At 40.6% G+C, this 15701-nt stretch overlaps 1 protein-coding gene across 2 annotated transcripts; it reads right to left on the bottom strand.

The window, feature by feature from the left end:
* Window positions 1-2440: 2440 nt before the first annotated feature.
* CNEP1R1 (CTD nuclear envelope phosphatase 1 regulatory subunit 1) lies at window positions 2441-14141 on the bottom strand. 2 transcript variants are annotated; one of them, XM_009250698.4, is made up of 7 exons: window positions 13994-14141; window positions 13633-13683; window positions 12865-12936; window positions 9518-9591; window positions 5817-5926; window positions 5348-5402; window positions 2441-4096 (listed from the first exon to the last, which is right to left on the bottom strand). In XM_009250698.4, the coding sequence occupies exons 1-7, from the start codon at window positions 14016-14018 to the stop codon at window positions 4055-4057; spliced, it is 429 nt and encodes a 142-aa protein (XP_009248973.1). In that variant the 5' UTR covers window positions 14019-14141; the 3' UTR covers window positions 2441-4054.
* Window positions 14142-15701: the final 1560 nt, after the last annotated feature.

Genomic DNA, 15701 nt, shown 5'->3' with positions numbered 1-15701 from the left:
CATTTGCCCTCTAAGAGGTTTTTGGGTAAGCCCAGGCAAATATTTTTTTTTTTTTTTAAAGGTTTTATTTCTGATTCCACTCCCCGAACTCTAGTTCTGGGGCCCACATATCTCATCTGGGCTACAGCAGCCACTTCCAACTGGCCTCCCAGGTCCCGCCCTGTCATCACAAATGCAAATCCAGTTGTCACTTCCTTAACTGAAAACACTTTGATGGCTTCCCATTGCCCTCGTGAAATGCCATGTTCTGGTTCCTACTTCCTTCCCGTTTTCTCTCTTGTCACGGCCCCTCCCCCACAAAACTTCTCCCCCTACTGGCAACACACACCAGATATTTGCTAATCACCTACTTTGGAAAGCTGGTCTGGGTGGGTTCTCTTCCCATGGACTCCTGTAGCACCCTACATTTTTACTTTTCATAGCACTTAAACCGCATGGTAACTGCTTGACTACTTGACCACTGGTCTGTACTCCCCACCAGATAACAAGTTCTGAGGTTCTGAGAGGACAGAAATTCATTTTGCTTTTTTTTTTTTTGAGACAGTCTTGTTCTGTCACCCTGGCTGGAGTCCAGTCACACAAGTCATAGCTCACTGCAGCCTTGAACTCCTAGGCTTAGGCAATCCTCCCACCTTAGCCTCCTGAGTAGCTGAGACTATGGGTGTGTGCTACGCCCAGCTAATTTTCTCACACATTAATACCCAGCAAAACACTTGCCATGTAAAAGTGAGTCTATAAAGTGATGAACACACTTTAAAATAGGGTAATAAATATCTTTTTATTTTTCTCTGTCTCTCATACAGTCAGACTGGCATAGCAGGTATCAGTGGTACACTAAAAACATCAGATTTTAATGTGTTCCATGATGAAGCAGACAAGATGCACTTCCTATCTTTGGTGGGAAAAAAAGAAATTATACTTACCCTTTGTAAAAGCATAGAGAAAGTTTACAGCTGAAGAGTAAGACTCAAATTACTATGGTTTCAATAGGACAGGGAGCGAGAGAAACCTCAGTTGCTGAGGGCAGGGCATTTGTCAGTTAGAAGGATTGTTAAATCTTTATAAAATGCCAATCAAGATGGCTAGTTCTAAATGAGAAAAGAGCATCTCAAAAAGCAGCACTATCAGATAGTCACAAGCTTGAATGTTTTCAGAGAGGTTCCTCAGGAAAACACCGAACATTTTCAGAATGAGAGGCCAAATATCCTCTCTTTGCCTTTAGTCCAGTTTTCAGGAGTTTGCTTAATTCAAAAGATTAGGTGAAATTTCCTCATGGTTATCTCAACTAAGATGTTGGACAAAGTTGTAACAATGAGGTTTTGGTTTTTTCTTCCCCCTTAAAGATTTGGGTTAACACACTTACTGAGCATTGACTCTGCAGCTAGGCACTATTTAAGTGCTTTACATGAATTAACACTTTAAGACTTGAAATAAGCCTGGAAGATTAGCATTATGCCTGTATCCTATATATTATCTCGCTGTACCAAAGAAACGGACATTATGCCCATTTAATAAACGAGGAAACTAAGGTTGCATAATTTAGCTAGTTACAAAACTACCAAGTAGCAGATCTGAGATTCAAATCCAGGCAGTTTGGCCTAACAGTCTACATTCTTAACAGTAATATTATAATGGCTCTTGAATAAATTCACTTCACACACATACATAAAGATCCATTCAACGTGAGTCAGAGATTTGGATTTTGGTGCTGGCTCTGTCTTTAGTAAGCTGTGGTGATTTCGTGTAGACACTTTGCAAATCTGAGACTCTCTACCCCACCTGTAAAATTAGATGATTGGATTCAATCAGTCACCTCCTAACAACGTGAGAGGAGATGAGAAGGTAGAGGTGGTGGTTAGACACTAACATCACAAGGATCCTTGGCCCATTCCAAACAAAGACTCTTTAGGAAAATGAGTTGTTCTGCTAGAAGTTAAGGTATGAAAAATCTCTGGACTATAACAGATTGTTTTCTTTTGAAGCCCATGGAATCCAAGTAATGTGGCATCTGGAAGTCCCCTCCAAGTGCATGCAAAGACACAGGTGGGTTTTCCTAGAGGAGGAGTCAAGTCTTTTATTAAACACTCAAAGGAATTCATGACTCCAAAAAAGATGAAGGGCCTATAAAATACTTCTTCAGCTTTATGCTCTTGGAGGAAACTGGTAATCCAAGTTTGTAAACAGCAATATGACAAAACCTGTATTTCCCGATTAACAGCCAAGTGTTATTAGACTATGATGAATAAGACATATTAAAAGTAATCATAACCTAATAAACTGGGTACCTACACATGCTACTTAAAATTTGCTGTCTTGGACACAGAGCTAAAGTAAAATATCTCACCTGGAACTAGCTTATATCTGATACAGGCAATATGTTTTAACACTTTTTTCAGAGTTACAAACTTACAATAAACCAAAGAAGAAGTCCAATCACGAGTTATATATAAAGTATTTATTTTTTATGCACATATTTACCTACAAAATTTACAGAAAATAAAACAAAGCAGAATATATAGAATACCCTCTTAAGACTTCTTAGGAGCAGAGGGTTTTATTGCTGCAGTTCAAAGAATAAAATTTTATACAAGTGAAAGCTAAGATGAACACATTTAAGTTAAATGGCAGCCTTGTTAAAAAGCTTTTTTATCCTGTTATTGAATCTTCAGCTTTATGTTAAATGAAATTTAAGATTGCTCATGAAATAATTTAAACCTTTTCAAAATCTAATAAACAGGTAAAAGGCACCTCCAGTACTTTAAAATATTTACAGCAATCCCAATAGTTTAATTTTAAGGGCTACTATAGTACATGTGGCTATTATGCATACACAGTATGTCATTAACACTCTCTAAACAGTGAGAATTGTAGACTCTAGTTTGTGGCACCACTCCCAAGTTATTCTGGTGAAGGCGTAGGATGACCAATTACACCTGTGCAACACTAGTGTCACAGCCTACCACAGCGTAAAATCCAGTTATCTAAAACAATGACTATCAAATTCCCAGACAATACATAATTTATCAGTAGACTTGTATATTCACAAGCCTTTAGGGTATTTAAAAAATTATTAAAGAGGCCAGGCACGGTGGCTCATGCCTGTAATCCCAGCATTTTGGGAGGCTGAGGCAGGAGGATCACGAGGTCAGGAGAGCGAGACCATCCTGGCCAACGTGGTGAAACCCCGTCTCCACTAAAAATACAAAAAAATTAGCCGGGCGTGGTGGCATATGCCTGTAGTCCCAGCTACTCGGGAGGCTGAAGCAGGAGAATCGCTTGAACCTGGGAGGCAGAGGTTGCAGAGCCAAGATCGTGCCACTGCACTCCAGCCTGGCGACAGAGCGAGACTCCGTCTAAAAAAAAAAAAAAAAAAAGAAAATTATTAAAGCAATATAAAGGATATTTAGCATTAAATGAAAACAATGAACTAAAAATATAACCACAATAGTTGCTGGAGTTCAATATCTGGTTTAACAAAAAGTGTTTCTCAAAACATCTATAATTTCTTACAACATAATGGAGAGTTTTCCTCAGTCTAAGCTGAATCCAATGTTTTTCCTGCAGTATGATTAGAAATGTAAGAATGAAAGGCACACATAATAGCCAGTTTTAAAGAGCTGTGGGGATGGCAAGCAGATGTTCCTGAAATATCGGTGCAGGAGAACAAAGTCCATACAACGTTTTCTTCTTTGTTTAACATTGGCATTGATTTGCTATTTACAGTAGTTTGCAAAAATACATTATAAAAACTGAATGAGGTTCTGTTTCTAAGTTTAACTTAGTAACATACATACATACTTCATCTGCAAAAATCTTTGCAGGATCTGAAGTACTAAAGTGACACTAATACTGAAACACAGGTAATCAAAAGTACCAAAGCACTGATAATGAGTCACCATCATCAAGATAATCCAGGTAAATATTGCACACTTCTTGTCAGTTGCTGCTATGACCTTTACATATCCAACCGCAAAAGGAATCCTTTATGGCTTTTTGCTGTATCACTTATTCGAAGAAAGGCTATTTTAAGTCCCATAACAATGAGTGAAGATTGTCATTGAACATGAGGCCTAGGTTTCAAAATTAGTTTTCCTGTCTGCAAAAATGAAAACACAAAATTTTTTCAATACACAGTTCTAGTAAAAATACCACTGCTTATTTATAAACCTTAAAGGGTATGTGCAAGGAATAAGAACACTTCTCTATAGTCAAGATTAAACAATTAATAGTTATGCTTTCAAAGCTTCCTTTGTGTGAAGCTTCCTTCTGAGCTCTTTATTTTAAAATACTACATACATCTTTTTTTCTCCTCTTTTCATTTTTTGTAGAGACGGTGTCTTGCTATGTTGCCCAGGTTCATCTCAAACTCCTGGACTCAAGCAATCCTCCTGCCTTGGCCTCCCAAAGTGCTGGGATTACAGGCGTGAACCACCATGCCTGGCCTCTTTATTCTAATTTCTGTAATGAATAGGTATTACTTGTTTAATGACTTTTTAAATTGAAGGCTAAGACACTTCTATAAATAAAATAAGCAAATCAAAATAGAAGCTACCTATCAAAATTGTGAGACACCCTTATTATACACTGGTACATGACAGTTTTTAATTTACTTAAAGACAGGGTCTCACTGTCGTCCAGGCTAGACTGCAGTGGTATGATCACAGCTCACTGCAGCCTCAAACTCCTGGGCTCAAGCAATTCTCCTGCCTCAGCCTCCCAAGCAGCTGGGACTACAGGTGTGTGCCACCTGCCTGGCTAATTTTTACATTTTTTTTGTAGAGATGGGGTCTTGCTAATGTTGCCCAAGCTGGTCTCAAACTCCTAGACTCAAGAGATCCTCCTGCCTCAGCTTCCCAAAATGCTGAGATTAGAGGCATGAGCCACCATGCCCAGTCTCCCATCATCTACTTTTAAAAACACAATAGGTTCCTATGTCCATAGTCCACAAATTAATCTATGACTCTATTTACAAATAACATATATAGCATATCACTTAATAACAACAGTTTATAAAACCAATATCCGCTGAGCCATTTTTGGTCAATAACAACCACTGTACTTCACTGAATCTAAGATGCATCAGTTATAAGATGCATCATGACTTTATGTCATTAAGAAAGATTAAATTGTCAACTCTCCCAATTTGTCAGATCTCATTGATTGTAAGATGGATCTCAATGCCAAAGATGTTAAATGTAAAAGTATCTTAGAATCAATGCTCTAAGTATATACTCACTATTCATTCCACAGAGAAAATTTATTGCTAATAAAATATCTACCTTTCTAAAGGCAAAAATTTCAGTGTTTTCATGAAGGTCTATAATCTTCTAACCAAAAAAATACTTACATCATCACAAGACATATTGTATTCTGCTAATACCGTTCGACATCGAGCAGCTATACTGAATACATGCAGTCAAAGGAAAATATCTCATTTCAACAGTACGCTTTGTTTTTCTTTTTGAGACTGTTTTGCTCTGTAGCCCAGGCTGGAGTGCAGTGGTGATTTCAGCTCACTGCAACCTCTGCCTCCCGGGTTCAAGTGATTCTCCCACCTCAGCCTCCCAAGTAGCTGGGACTACAGGCACAGATCACCACACCTGGCTAATTTTTTGTGTTTTAGTAGAGATGGGGTTTCACCATGTTGCCCAGGCTGGTATCGAACTCCTGAGCTCAGGAAATCCACCCACCTCAGCCTCCCAAAGTGCTGGGATTACAGGCGTGAGCCACCACGCCTGGCAAGAGTAAGCTTTTAACCATTACCTATATCAAGAAAGCACTTCAGAGAATGAAATTTAATCCTTGGTAAAGGATACATTGATGGTGCAACTACTCTCTTGTGTATTCCAGCAAAGAACAAGCCTATTAGAGTGATACAGCTAATGGTGAAAAATGGGTGATTCCATAATGATGTGAAGAAGGACACCTGTAAAAGAAGAGATGAAAATACAAAAATGTTAAAAATCTTAGGATGGCTGATTCCTACCTCCCCACTTGTACATAAACACATATAATATTTTTAATCATATAAACTATGAGGATTTGAAGACTTCTAATAATCTTAGTTCTCTGTGTTGCTGCGTTGTAAAAATAAAAATGTATAGGCTTTCTATCTTCTATAAAGCAAGATAAATATAGCAGTATTCCCTTCATTCATTTCAAATACTTGAACTATTACAAATTCATTCCTATAATCAAAAAACAACCCTATCAAAAATATTTACTGAACTCTGAACGAGTGAAGATGAGGCCTCTGGTCTCAATGAAAACACAAATCAAACATGATTTAGTTACCTTCCCTGTTTTTTTTTTTTGAGACAGAGTTTCACTCTTGTCACTCAGGCTGGAGTGCAATGACATGTTCTCAGGTCACTGCAACCTCCACCTCCAGGATTCAAGCGATTCTCCTGCCTCAGCCTCCCAAGTAGCTGGGATTACAGGCGCCCGCCACCACGCCCGGCTAATTTTTGTATTTTTAGTAGAGACAGGGTTTCACCATGTTGGCCAGGCTGGTCTTGAACTCTTGACCTCAGGTGATCTGCCCGCCTCGGCCTCCCAAAGTGCTGGGATTACAGGCGTGAACCACCACGCCCAGCCAACCTTTACTGTTAAAAAGCTTCCTTAAAAGAGTTGAGCAAACTCTGCCATTCATAACCTGGTCCCAGTCTAATTTTCATCTCCTGCCATATTTCCACACATATGCTGCCTTGTTCACCTCTCTCCCTCCACCTGGCTAACTCTTACATATCCTCATAACACTCAATTCCAGCATCACCCCTTCCTCCCTGCAGAGGCAAAAAAACAAATTTGGTTTTGAAGCTACTGAGATCTAAATGACCACAGGACATTCAAGTAGGGAAAAACGATTAGTAGCTATCCATAAAGAACTAGAATGAAAGAGAAAGAAAGGGCTGATTTCAGATCTGGACATATCAAATGATAGCAGAAAACAGGACAATCCACAAGTCTAAGAATATGCAGAGGGACAAGGGTCCAGGATCCATGACTGGAACAAGAGTAGGCACCGAAATGGAAACGTCGACTGGAGACACAGAGAAGACAAGCATTTAGAGCCTGTGTAGAAATAAATCAAGTGGATTAGTAACTAGATGGGAACAAGAGAATCAAGTTAAGCACATCCCCACTCCACTCTCACAGCAGGAGACGCGCAGGTATGTCTTTCAAGACAGAAGCGCCAGGTAGATGGCCCAGCATGGTACTGGTTACAGAAGTTTGTCAGATGAAGAAATGAGAGGCTGAAAATACCAGGAAAGAAGCTCCCAGAAAGATGATGACCCAAGGAAAAGTTAATATTCCAGAAGAACGTCTTCTTCAAACCTCCAAGGACAGTTTCTCACAAGCCAGCTATGTTGTGTGTGGCCTGCAGCAGGTTAGCATATACAGTGCTTTATGTCTTCATTTTAATTAGGCCATCAGTTTCAGCCTTCCTCCCTCCATGGCAACACTCCAGTGCATCGAAACAGCAGTTCTCTCCAGGCCAGGCAGTCAGGTACTTCCTGTCTGCCATATTCTTTCTCTCCCTAGGTTCTTCTAGCTAGCCACTGGCTCCTGAGTTTGCAACTCTTGCTACAGACACAATTGCTGGTTAAAACTCCTGTCAGGTTTGGGGTTATTAAATACTGAAATATAAAGAGCCAACCCTTAGGTGGATAGTTATATTCTCATCTAATTTAGAAAATTATATTAACTACATAGTTTTGGGCCTATTTCAAATTACATTTAATTCTGTGTTTTATTAAGATCTCAACTAGCTGAAATCAGCTTATATTTTTCCCAATTAGAAGTCAGACTCATTTCCCAAGATGGATCTTTTTCCATCTTCTTGCCAGCCTCCTTCCACTCTTCCCCTAAAGATGACTACCAAGTGCAGCCTTAAGATCAGATTTTTATAAATGAACACACAAGAGAGTTTCCTGTCTGCCATAAAAATCCTCTATTAACATAAAATTCCATCACCAATCTCCCCTTGCTTCCTATCCTTTTAAATATCTCCACCTCAGCAGATAAAGTTAGGGAGACTATATGTGAAATAAACCCCTCTGGCTGTCTGAACTGCCTTGGAGACTGATGACAAAAGCCTTCTCTTAGATTTTTCTTCTGTAAAACCTAAAAGGTACAAATAGAGCTACTGAAAGTAGTCTACTTAATTGTAGCTTAAAGCAGGGAGGGGATTTTTAAGATTTGTGAAAATTACATCATTACTCCCTAAATAAAACTGCACTGGGGGAAAGAAACTTCACTAAAAAATTGCAGACTAACTACTTCTGTAATAAAAAAAAGCCCTGAGTTTGAAATCAGGCACATGTTAGTAGAAAGAGGTGGAAATTTGAGAAACATGCTATCAGCTTTCATCAAAGGATGCTTCAAGGAATAACATTATGAAATCAGTTATTTCATTTGGTATAGGGATATTCTTGCACAGTGCCCAATGGGAGATCCCTCAGTGTTTCCTATATTAAACTTCAGGCAAGAAATTTTTTTTCAGAGATAAATGCTGGGAAAGAAAAGCTTTGCTAGCCCAAGGAACTGATATATGTGTTATCTTACAGACAATGAAAATCACAGAATTAACTGTGACTTCACTGATTAGGTAACTCAGAGACTAACTTATAATCCAATTCTGGCAACTGTGTTGGGCAACATGGCCTATACATCAGTGAGCTGGTTTCCTTTCTGGTTTTGACCTCATGGTCCAACTTGTTTTTATCTAGTCCTGATTTTTTATTATACTTGTATTTTGCTATTTTATCATATGTGTTTCCTGTAAAGTCATCTCCAGTGTTTTATGGGATGAAGAAAGGTATTAACAGAGATAACTCATAGAAGAAAATGTTATTTTATAACTTTTTTCTCTCCCTCTTTTTTTCTGAGACAGGGTCTAGCTCTGTCACACAGGCTGGAGTGTAGTGGCACAATCATAGCTCACTGCAGCCTTGATCTCCTGAGCTCAAGTGATCCTCCCACCTTAGCCTCCCAAGTAGCTGGGTACAGCATGCTACACCTGGCTGATTTTTAAATTTTTTGTAGAGATGGGGTCTTGCTATATGACATTGCCCAGGCTGGTCTTGAACTCCTCCCTTGGCCTCCCAAAGTGTTGGGATTCCAGGTATGAGCCACCATGCCTGGCCTAGAACTTTTAAAAGCTGGCACTGATGACACTCAATGAACAAAGCAGAATGAAGAGAATATTCACACTGAAGTAAAAATGAGAGATATAAAAAAATGTAAAAATGATAAATTCAGAAGTGAATGACAAATAACAAATAAATGTCTAAGAAATAATAGCATCTCTTAGACCTTTTCCCTGTAAAGATTCTTAATTCACAACAGCCAGCCAAAATCTTCCTTGAGCAAATTAATAAAAGGCATATTTTTAATATGACAATATCACTAGTAGTAGTAATAGGTAGTGTTTGAATACTTTATCATTAACAAAGCACTACAATATCCATTATCTCATTTAATTATGCTAATGATTTTAAAACAAAACTTCTACCTTTTGTGTCTCAGGGTCTATTAACCAGTTCCAGGCACCAGTAGCTGTACAGACAGATACCACTATAAGAAGCACTGATGAAAGATAAACACGAAATTAGTAAGCAAATACATACTTAATATGTGATACTATCACCACCAGTTCCTACTAAATGACAACCAAAGAATACAGCACTTTATTAAATGGAAAATGCACTAACTAGACTCAGGAATTAGGAGGCTTGCCATCTGGCTTTGAGGACTTCTCTTAAACATTGTGAACCTTAGTAATTAAGGATACTGTTTCTCTTATGATTTGGTCAGAACTTATGATGATCAATGAAATAAAAAGCAATTCGATGGTGACACTTCAGTAGAAGAGTCTATGCTATGTAATGTTCACTGTGCTTAGTGAAGATTTTGCAGATCTTGTAAACTCAAATTAAAAAAACAACAAACTCATTTTCTACTGTAAACAAACCATCAAAGACTCCTTTTTGAATGTACTGAGAAGACTGATTAAAGGATTTTGCTTTGCAGATGACTGCCATGGTTACATTAAAGTCAGTGCAGGAAGTATGGAGCACACCAGTTAGTATCGGATTTTCTTTAAGGGACTTAAAGCAAGGTAGGGTAGAAATTACTGCCAGTAAAACTTAGAAAAGGTCTTTCTCTCCACTGAGCTAGAATGATTTTAGAAATTCTAAATAAATCATAAGTAAAACTTAAGAATGGTATTAGTAAAAAATAATAAAGGGGCAGCAAGACCCAGTTAATATTCTGGAGATGACGACCGTTGCCTGTCTTTCAGCTAGGATGCATACATTTTTCAAATGTGGAAATCCAGTTTCCAAGAGCAACAGAAATATAGCAAATATAGAAATATAGTAAAACCTTAATTATCTAGAATTCCTTGATGTACTTTTAGAAGAGGTAAACTAAAGAAAAAAAATCTTATTTTAGGTATTTAGTAATAGGATCAAAATATCAAAACTATGTTCCAAACTCAGAACAGACTGAACTTGATTTCTTATAATTCTGTATTTCCAGAAATACACGCACTATATTACACATGTATGTTTTAAAAAAATAAGCAAAAGCAAAATCAATACACTAGAAAGGACCTCATACACATGCTTTATTTGACTAGTTCATTAACCAAGTAAGTGCTAAGACCATGAGTCAGAGAAAAAGTAAAGTATATTTATATCACATTTTATAAGATAGGGCAGTATCATGTACATTTTAAAAGATTTTCAGGTAACAGTGAAACATAGGTTTTGGGGATAATTCCTAGGTAAACCAGAGAACCTAGGAAAATCATTACCTGTAAATTCTGACCAACCAGAATTCTCACAGCATACTAATAAAACTTTGCAAATAGATTTAATAAAAATTGCACAAAAAATCTTGCCAGATCCTTGGATCCTTAGCTTCAATAGTGCTTTTTTGGTCCAGCAAACTGATTTACACTTTGAAATAAAGTAAATCCTCAATGTGTGCTACATTTCCTTCTAGATAGGAATTAAATTTCAATAATGACCATCCAGGAAATTAAAACTATTTGGCCCAGCATGGTGGCTCACACCTGTAATCCTAGCACTTTGGGAAGCCAGGATAGGAGGATCACCTGAGGTGAGGAGTTTGAGACCAGCCTGGCCAAAATGGAGAAACCCGGTCTCTACTAAAAATACACAAAAAAATTAGCTGCCTATGGTGGCAGGCACCTGTAATCTCAGCTACTAGGGAGGATGAGGCAGGAGAATCACTTGAACCCAGGAGGCAGAGGTTGCAGTGAGCCGAGATGGCACCACTGCACTCCAGCCTGAGCAACAGAGCGAGACTCCATTTCAAAAACAAAAACAAATAAAAACTATTCCAAACACATATTAACAAAGCATTTTGTTTGATGATCTCATGGCTCGTATATTTGCCCACATTTCCTATATATTTCCATGGGCAAATAAGCACTGTTCAAATTATATTTTGTAGCACTCATGATACTTATGAATACATAGTAATAATGTGAATTTTCTAGGTCAGACTTCAAAGCAGCACAATTATGCTTTGTTAAAAATCAACTAAGGGTAATTCTGTAACTTTTCCAAGTATATATTAAATAACATGACTACTTTTTTTTAAACACAGGGTCTCCCTCTTTTTTTTAAACACTCCCTAAGCTGGAGTGCAGTGAACATAGCTCACTTAGCTCACTACATAGCTCACTACAGCCTCGACCTCCTGGGCTCAAGTGATCCTCCCAAGTTGCTGGGACCTCGGGGTATGACACCATGCCTGGCTAAATTTTTTTTTTTTTTGTTTTTGAGACGGAGTCTCGCTCTGTCGCCCAGGCTGGAGTGCAGTGGCGCAATCTTGGCTCACTGCAAGCTCTGCCTCCCGGGTTCACGCCATTCTCCTGCCTCAGCCTCCCGAGTAGCTGGGACTACAGGCGCCCGCCACCACGCTCGGCTAATTTTTTGTATTTTTAGTAGAGATGGGGTTTCACTGTGTTAGCCAGGATGGTCTCGATCTCCTGACCTCGTGATCCGTCCGCCTCGGCCTCCCAAAGTGCTGGCATTACAGACGTGAGCCACCGCGTTGGGGTCTCTCCATGTTACTTAGGCTGGTCTCAAACTCCCATGCACAAGCAATCCTCCCGCCTCGGCCTCCCAAAGTGCTGGGATTATATGCGTGACTCACTGAGCCCTATCAATATGACTCTTCTTACTAAAATTTTATTCCAGTAGTTTGTAGGCAAATTATGAAACTGCTAAACGGGCTACTGAAATTTTTATTAAGTATGTCTTTATCAAAACTGTAATAGTTAATTCAAAAATTTAAATATTTTTATTATTTATTTATTGAGACCGGGTTTTGCTCTTGTCGCCCAGGCTGGAGTGCAATGGCACAATCTCGGCTCACTGCAATCCCTGCCTCCCGGGTTCAAGCGATTCTCCCACGTCAGCCTCCTGAGTAGCTGGGATCACAGGCAGCGCCACCACGACCGGCTAATTTTGTATTTTTAGTAGAGACGGAGTTTCACCGTGTTGGCCAGGCTAGTCTTGAACTTCTGACCTTAGGTGATCCGCCTGCCTGGGCTTCCCAAAGTGCTGGGATTACAGGCGTGAGCTACGGCGCCTGGCCAAAAAATATGTTTTTTAATGGAAAAACAAAAACAACCACACGAAATAGACTGTTCTTTTGAGAAGGCCAGTTATAATTTCCTTTTCTTAAAAATTTCTTCATAAGGCATTGTTTACGATGTTAAATAAATTTACACAAACATTTTACATAAAAGCAAATCATTCCTATATTACGATAAAAGTATCAATTGTTAGTTTTCCCTTAAAATAACATTCAGGAACTTACTTCTCCAGCGTCCAGTAGCAGGTTGCAAACAATGAATATATTCAGTAAGTCTCCTCTCAAAAGCCTTGAGATCTAGGTATAAAGATGTCAATTTTCTAATTAGCCACTCTTACTCGTCTGACGAAATGTCAGAGTATTTACCTAACATTAAGACGACATGTGAGATACTCTTAACTGCTTCAGGTCTTACACACTAACTTCCATGCATCACTGCACTGTTTATTTCATTTACTATGACAGCTTTTTAAGCACTTGACAAAAACATTAGGGTTCTTTAATTCCAATTTCTCATATAAGAAAACTTGCTGATTCACTTTTAGAAGCTTCATAAATGGTATGGGGAGAAATAAGCAGCAGCCTCGGCCAGCGCCAAAAGCGAACATTTTCAGGGTTGCAAATAAAATTAAAATCAGGTCGAGTTTCAGCTCTCTGGGAACCAAGAACTTCCTATTGGAACCACGTAGTGCCTAACATCAAAGTCTTCGAGGTCTACCCGACTGCAATTACCCGCCTCCGGTTTCCAGCTCTTATATTTAATTAATGGCTACGCTGTCTGGCCTTACTAGACTTCTTGACACTGATAGCGAGTGGGTGTGGAAAGACATTCCCCTTGCCCCCTCCGAAGGGGGTACAGGTGATCTTCGTGGCACCCAGGCAGCGCCTAGTTCTAGAAGACAGGGGCGTCTAAGCTGCTCCGAGTGAGTGGTGGGGTATCCTTTCCGCAGTGGTGTGCTTTAAACTTTAAAACACCGAGCAGCACTTCCTAACCTTGGCAGTTACCGGAAACCACCGCAGGAATCAGGGATACAACTCGCGGGGCTGTGAGAATGAAATGAAATGAATTAGCAGGCTGCAATGCACGGAGTGCAAGTGTCTGCCAATGAATAGAAAATAAAAATAGAAGCTGGCGAGGAGCTCGACCCTCTAGGCTTGTGGGGACTGAGGGAGCTGAGGCACCGCCCCCCGCGTCCGGCCAGGTACGGCCGCCTCTGCGCCCCCAAGCTCCGGGCCCCGAGCTCCATCCTCCGCGGCCTCCTCCCGGGGCGGGGGTCTTCACGACGCCGACCCCGCCGGAGCACCGCCAGCTTCCGAGGGGAGACGTGGGACGGGCCCGGGCGGCCCACCCTACCTTCCGCCTGCTCCAGCGAGTTCATGTCGGGCGGCAGCTCCGGTCACCGCCGCGGCCCCGTCCGCATCTCAGCTTCCGCGGCCCCCGCCCGGTCCGCAGCGCCAACTCCCACCTCCAACCGCTCCCTGCTGCCCCTCCCCGTCGCACCGCCCCTTGCCTAGACCCGCTACGCTCATTGGGTTCCTCTAGTACACCTCCAACTAAGACAGCTTTCTATTGGCTTTCTCCTGCACCGGCCTCGGAGCCTAGCGTTGGACGGTCAGCCGGAGGGACCAAGAACTGCCGGCGGCCAGACGGGCGTAACGCTGGCGCCGCCTCCTGCCCCGGGGAGGAACTGCAGCCCTCCGGAGCCAGTTCGTTCATTCATTTATCCCCCGTTCCCCGCTTGGTTCTTTCAGTCCTCAAATGTTGATTGAGCGCCCACTACCTTCCAGGCATTATTCTGGTCGCTAGCGAGGGATACAGAAATCAAAGAGCTGGTTCTGTCCTCAAGGATCTCAAGGAGTAATGAAATCTGTACAGAACTAACTAGAACCCTAAATAACCAGTTTCCTTAATTATGGTATCCTAGATAACCAACCCCTTAAGTAAACACTTCTCTCTTGGTTACTTTCTTCTCACATCACCCAGCTTTCATAATTCCTAAATGAGCCAAAGTATAAGCCCAAATACCTATAAGTTAAAAAGAGATCTGTAAGGGATTGACTACATTTACATTTGATCACAAGGCCTTCTTGTTCATTTATTGGTGGCATTCTTTCATTCAAAACCATTTTATTGCCTAACATGCTAGACACTGTATTGATACGCGTGTGAGCCAGGTAGACAGGATTCCTGCCCACAAAGAGGAAGGGCTACAGCAGGGAACAAACATGCAAATAAGTAATTGATTTCAAATAAGAATAGTTCTGTTAAAATAGAGATCCTGGCCGGGCGCGGTGGCCTACGCCTGTAATCCCAACACTCTGGGAGGCTGAGGCGAGTGGATCACTTGAGGTCAGGAGTTGAGACCAGCCTGGGCAACATGACAAAACCCTGTTTCTACTGAAAATACAAAAAAATTATACAGACGTGGTGGTGCATGCCTGTAATCCCAGCTATTTGGGAGGCTGAGGCACGAGAGTCACTTGAACCCAGGAGACGGAGGTTGCAGTGAGCCACTGCGTTCCAGCCTGGGTGACAGCGTGAGACAGTCTCAAAAAAAAAAAAAAAAAAAGATCCTAAGACTGATGGACTAGATTTTTTTGTGGCAGCAACATACCAACTTATAAACAAGACCTAAGGCCCTGCCAGGCAAGGGTTAAATCACTCACCCAGACACTTAAAGAATAAACGATGTTCTAACTGCCACAATGTTCGTTTTTTTCCTCTAGCAGCTAAACAAGCAATATTAAAACAATTGCAGCTTACCAACTACCAGTCACTGACTAACTGATCCCTTTGTTCCACAAGCCATAACTCCTGCTTTCATTAGACAAGAGACAGATTTCAGTAACTTTCTCCTGATAAGAGACCACCCACCATAGACTGGCCCTAGCCAGTTTACAGTGGCTGCACACTGAGTGCCTTTATGTTCTCTACTTTGCCTTTTGACGTAAAGGGTCTAATTGTAATGCCTTTAAATGTTAAGTCTCTACCCCAAAGTGAACATGTGACCCATGTAACGTGCATGGTTGTTTATTATGCATGTGTGTACCCCTCTTTCCTG

Source organism: Pongo abelii, chromosome 18 (assembly GCF_028885655.2).
Source record: "Pongo abelii isolate AG06213 chromosome 18, NHGRI_mPonAbe1-v2.0_pri, whole genome shotgun sequence".
Classification (NCBI taxonomy): domain Eukaryota; kingdom Metazoa; phylum Chordata; class Mammalia; order Primates; family Hominidae; genus Pongo; species Pongo abelii.
Note: the sequence above shows the minus strand (reverse complement) of the source record. Positions and strands in the feature narration are given on the sequence as shown.

Excerpts from the sequence above, each read along its gene's own strand:
- CNEP1R1 (XM_009250698.4), bottom strand. The coding sequence starts at position 14,018 with ATGAACTCGCTGGAGCAGGCGGAAG. Across the intron at positions 5,927-9,517 it reads TAGACCCTGAGACACAAAAG|GTGTCCTTCTTCACATCATT; the intron begins GTAGAAGTTTTG and ends CTTCTTTTACAG. Across the intron at positions 4,097-5,347 it reads ACAATATGTCTTGTGATGAT|ACAGGAAAACTAATTTTGAA; the intron begins GTAAGTATTTTT and ends TCATTTTTGCAG.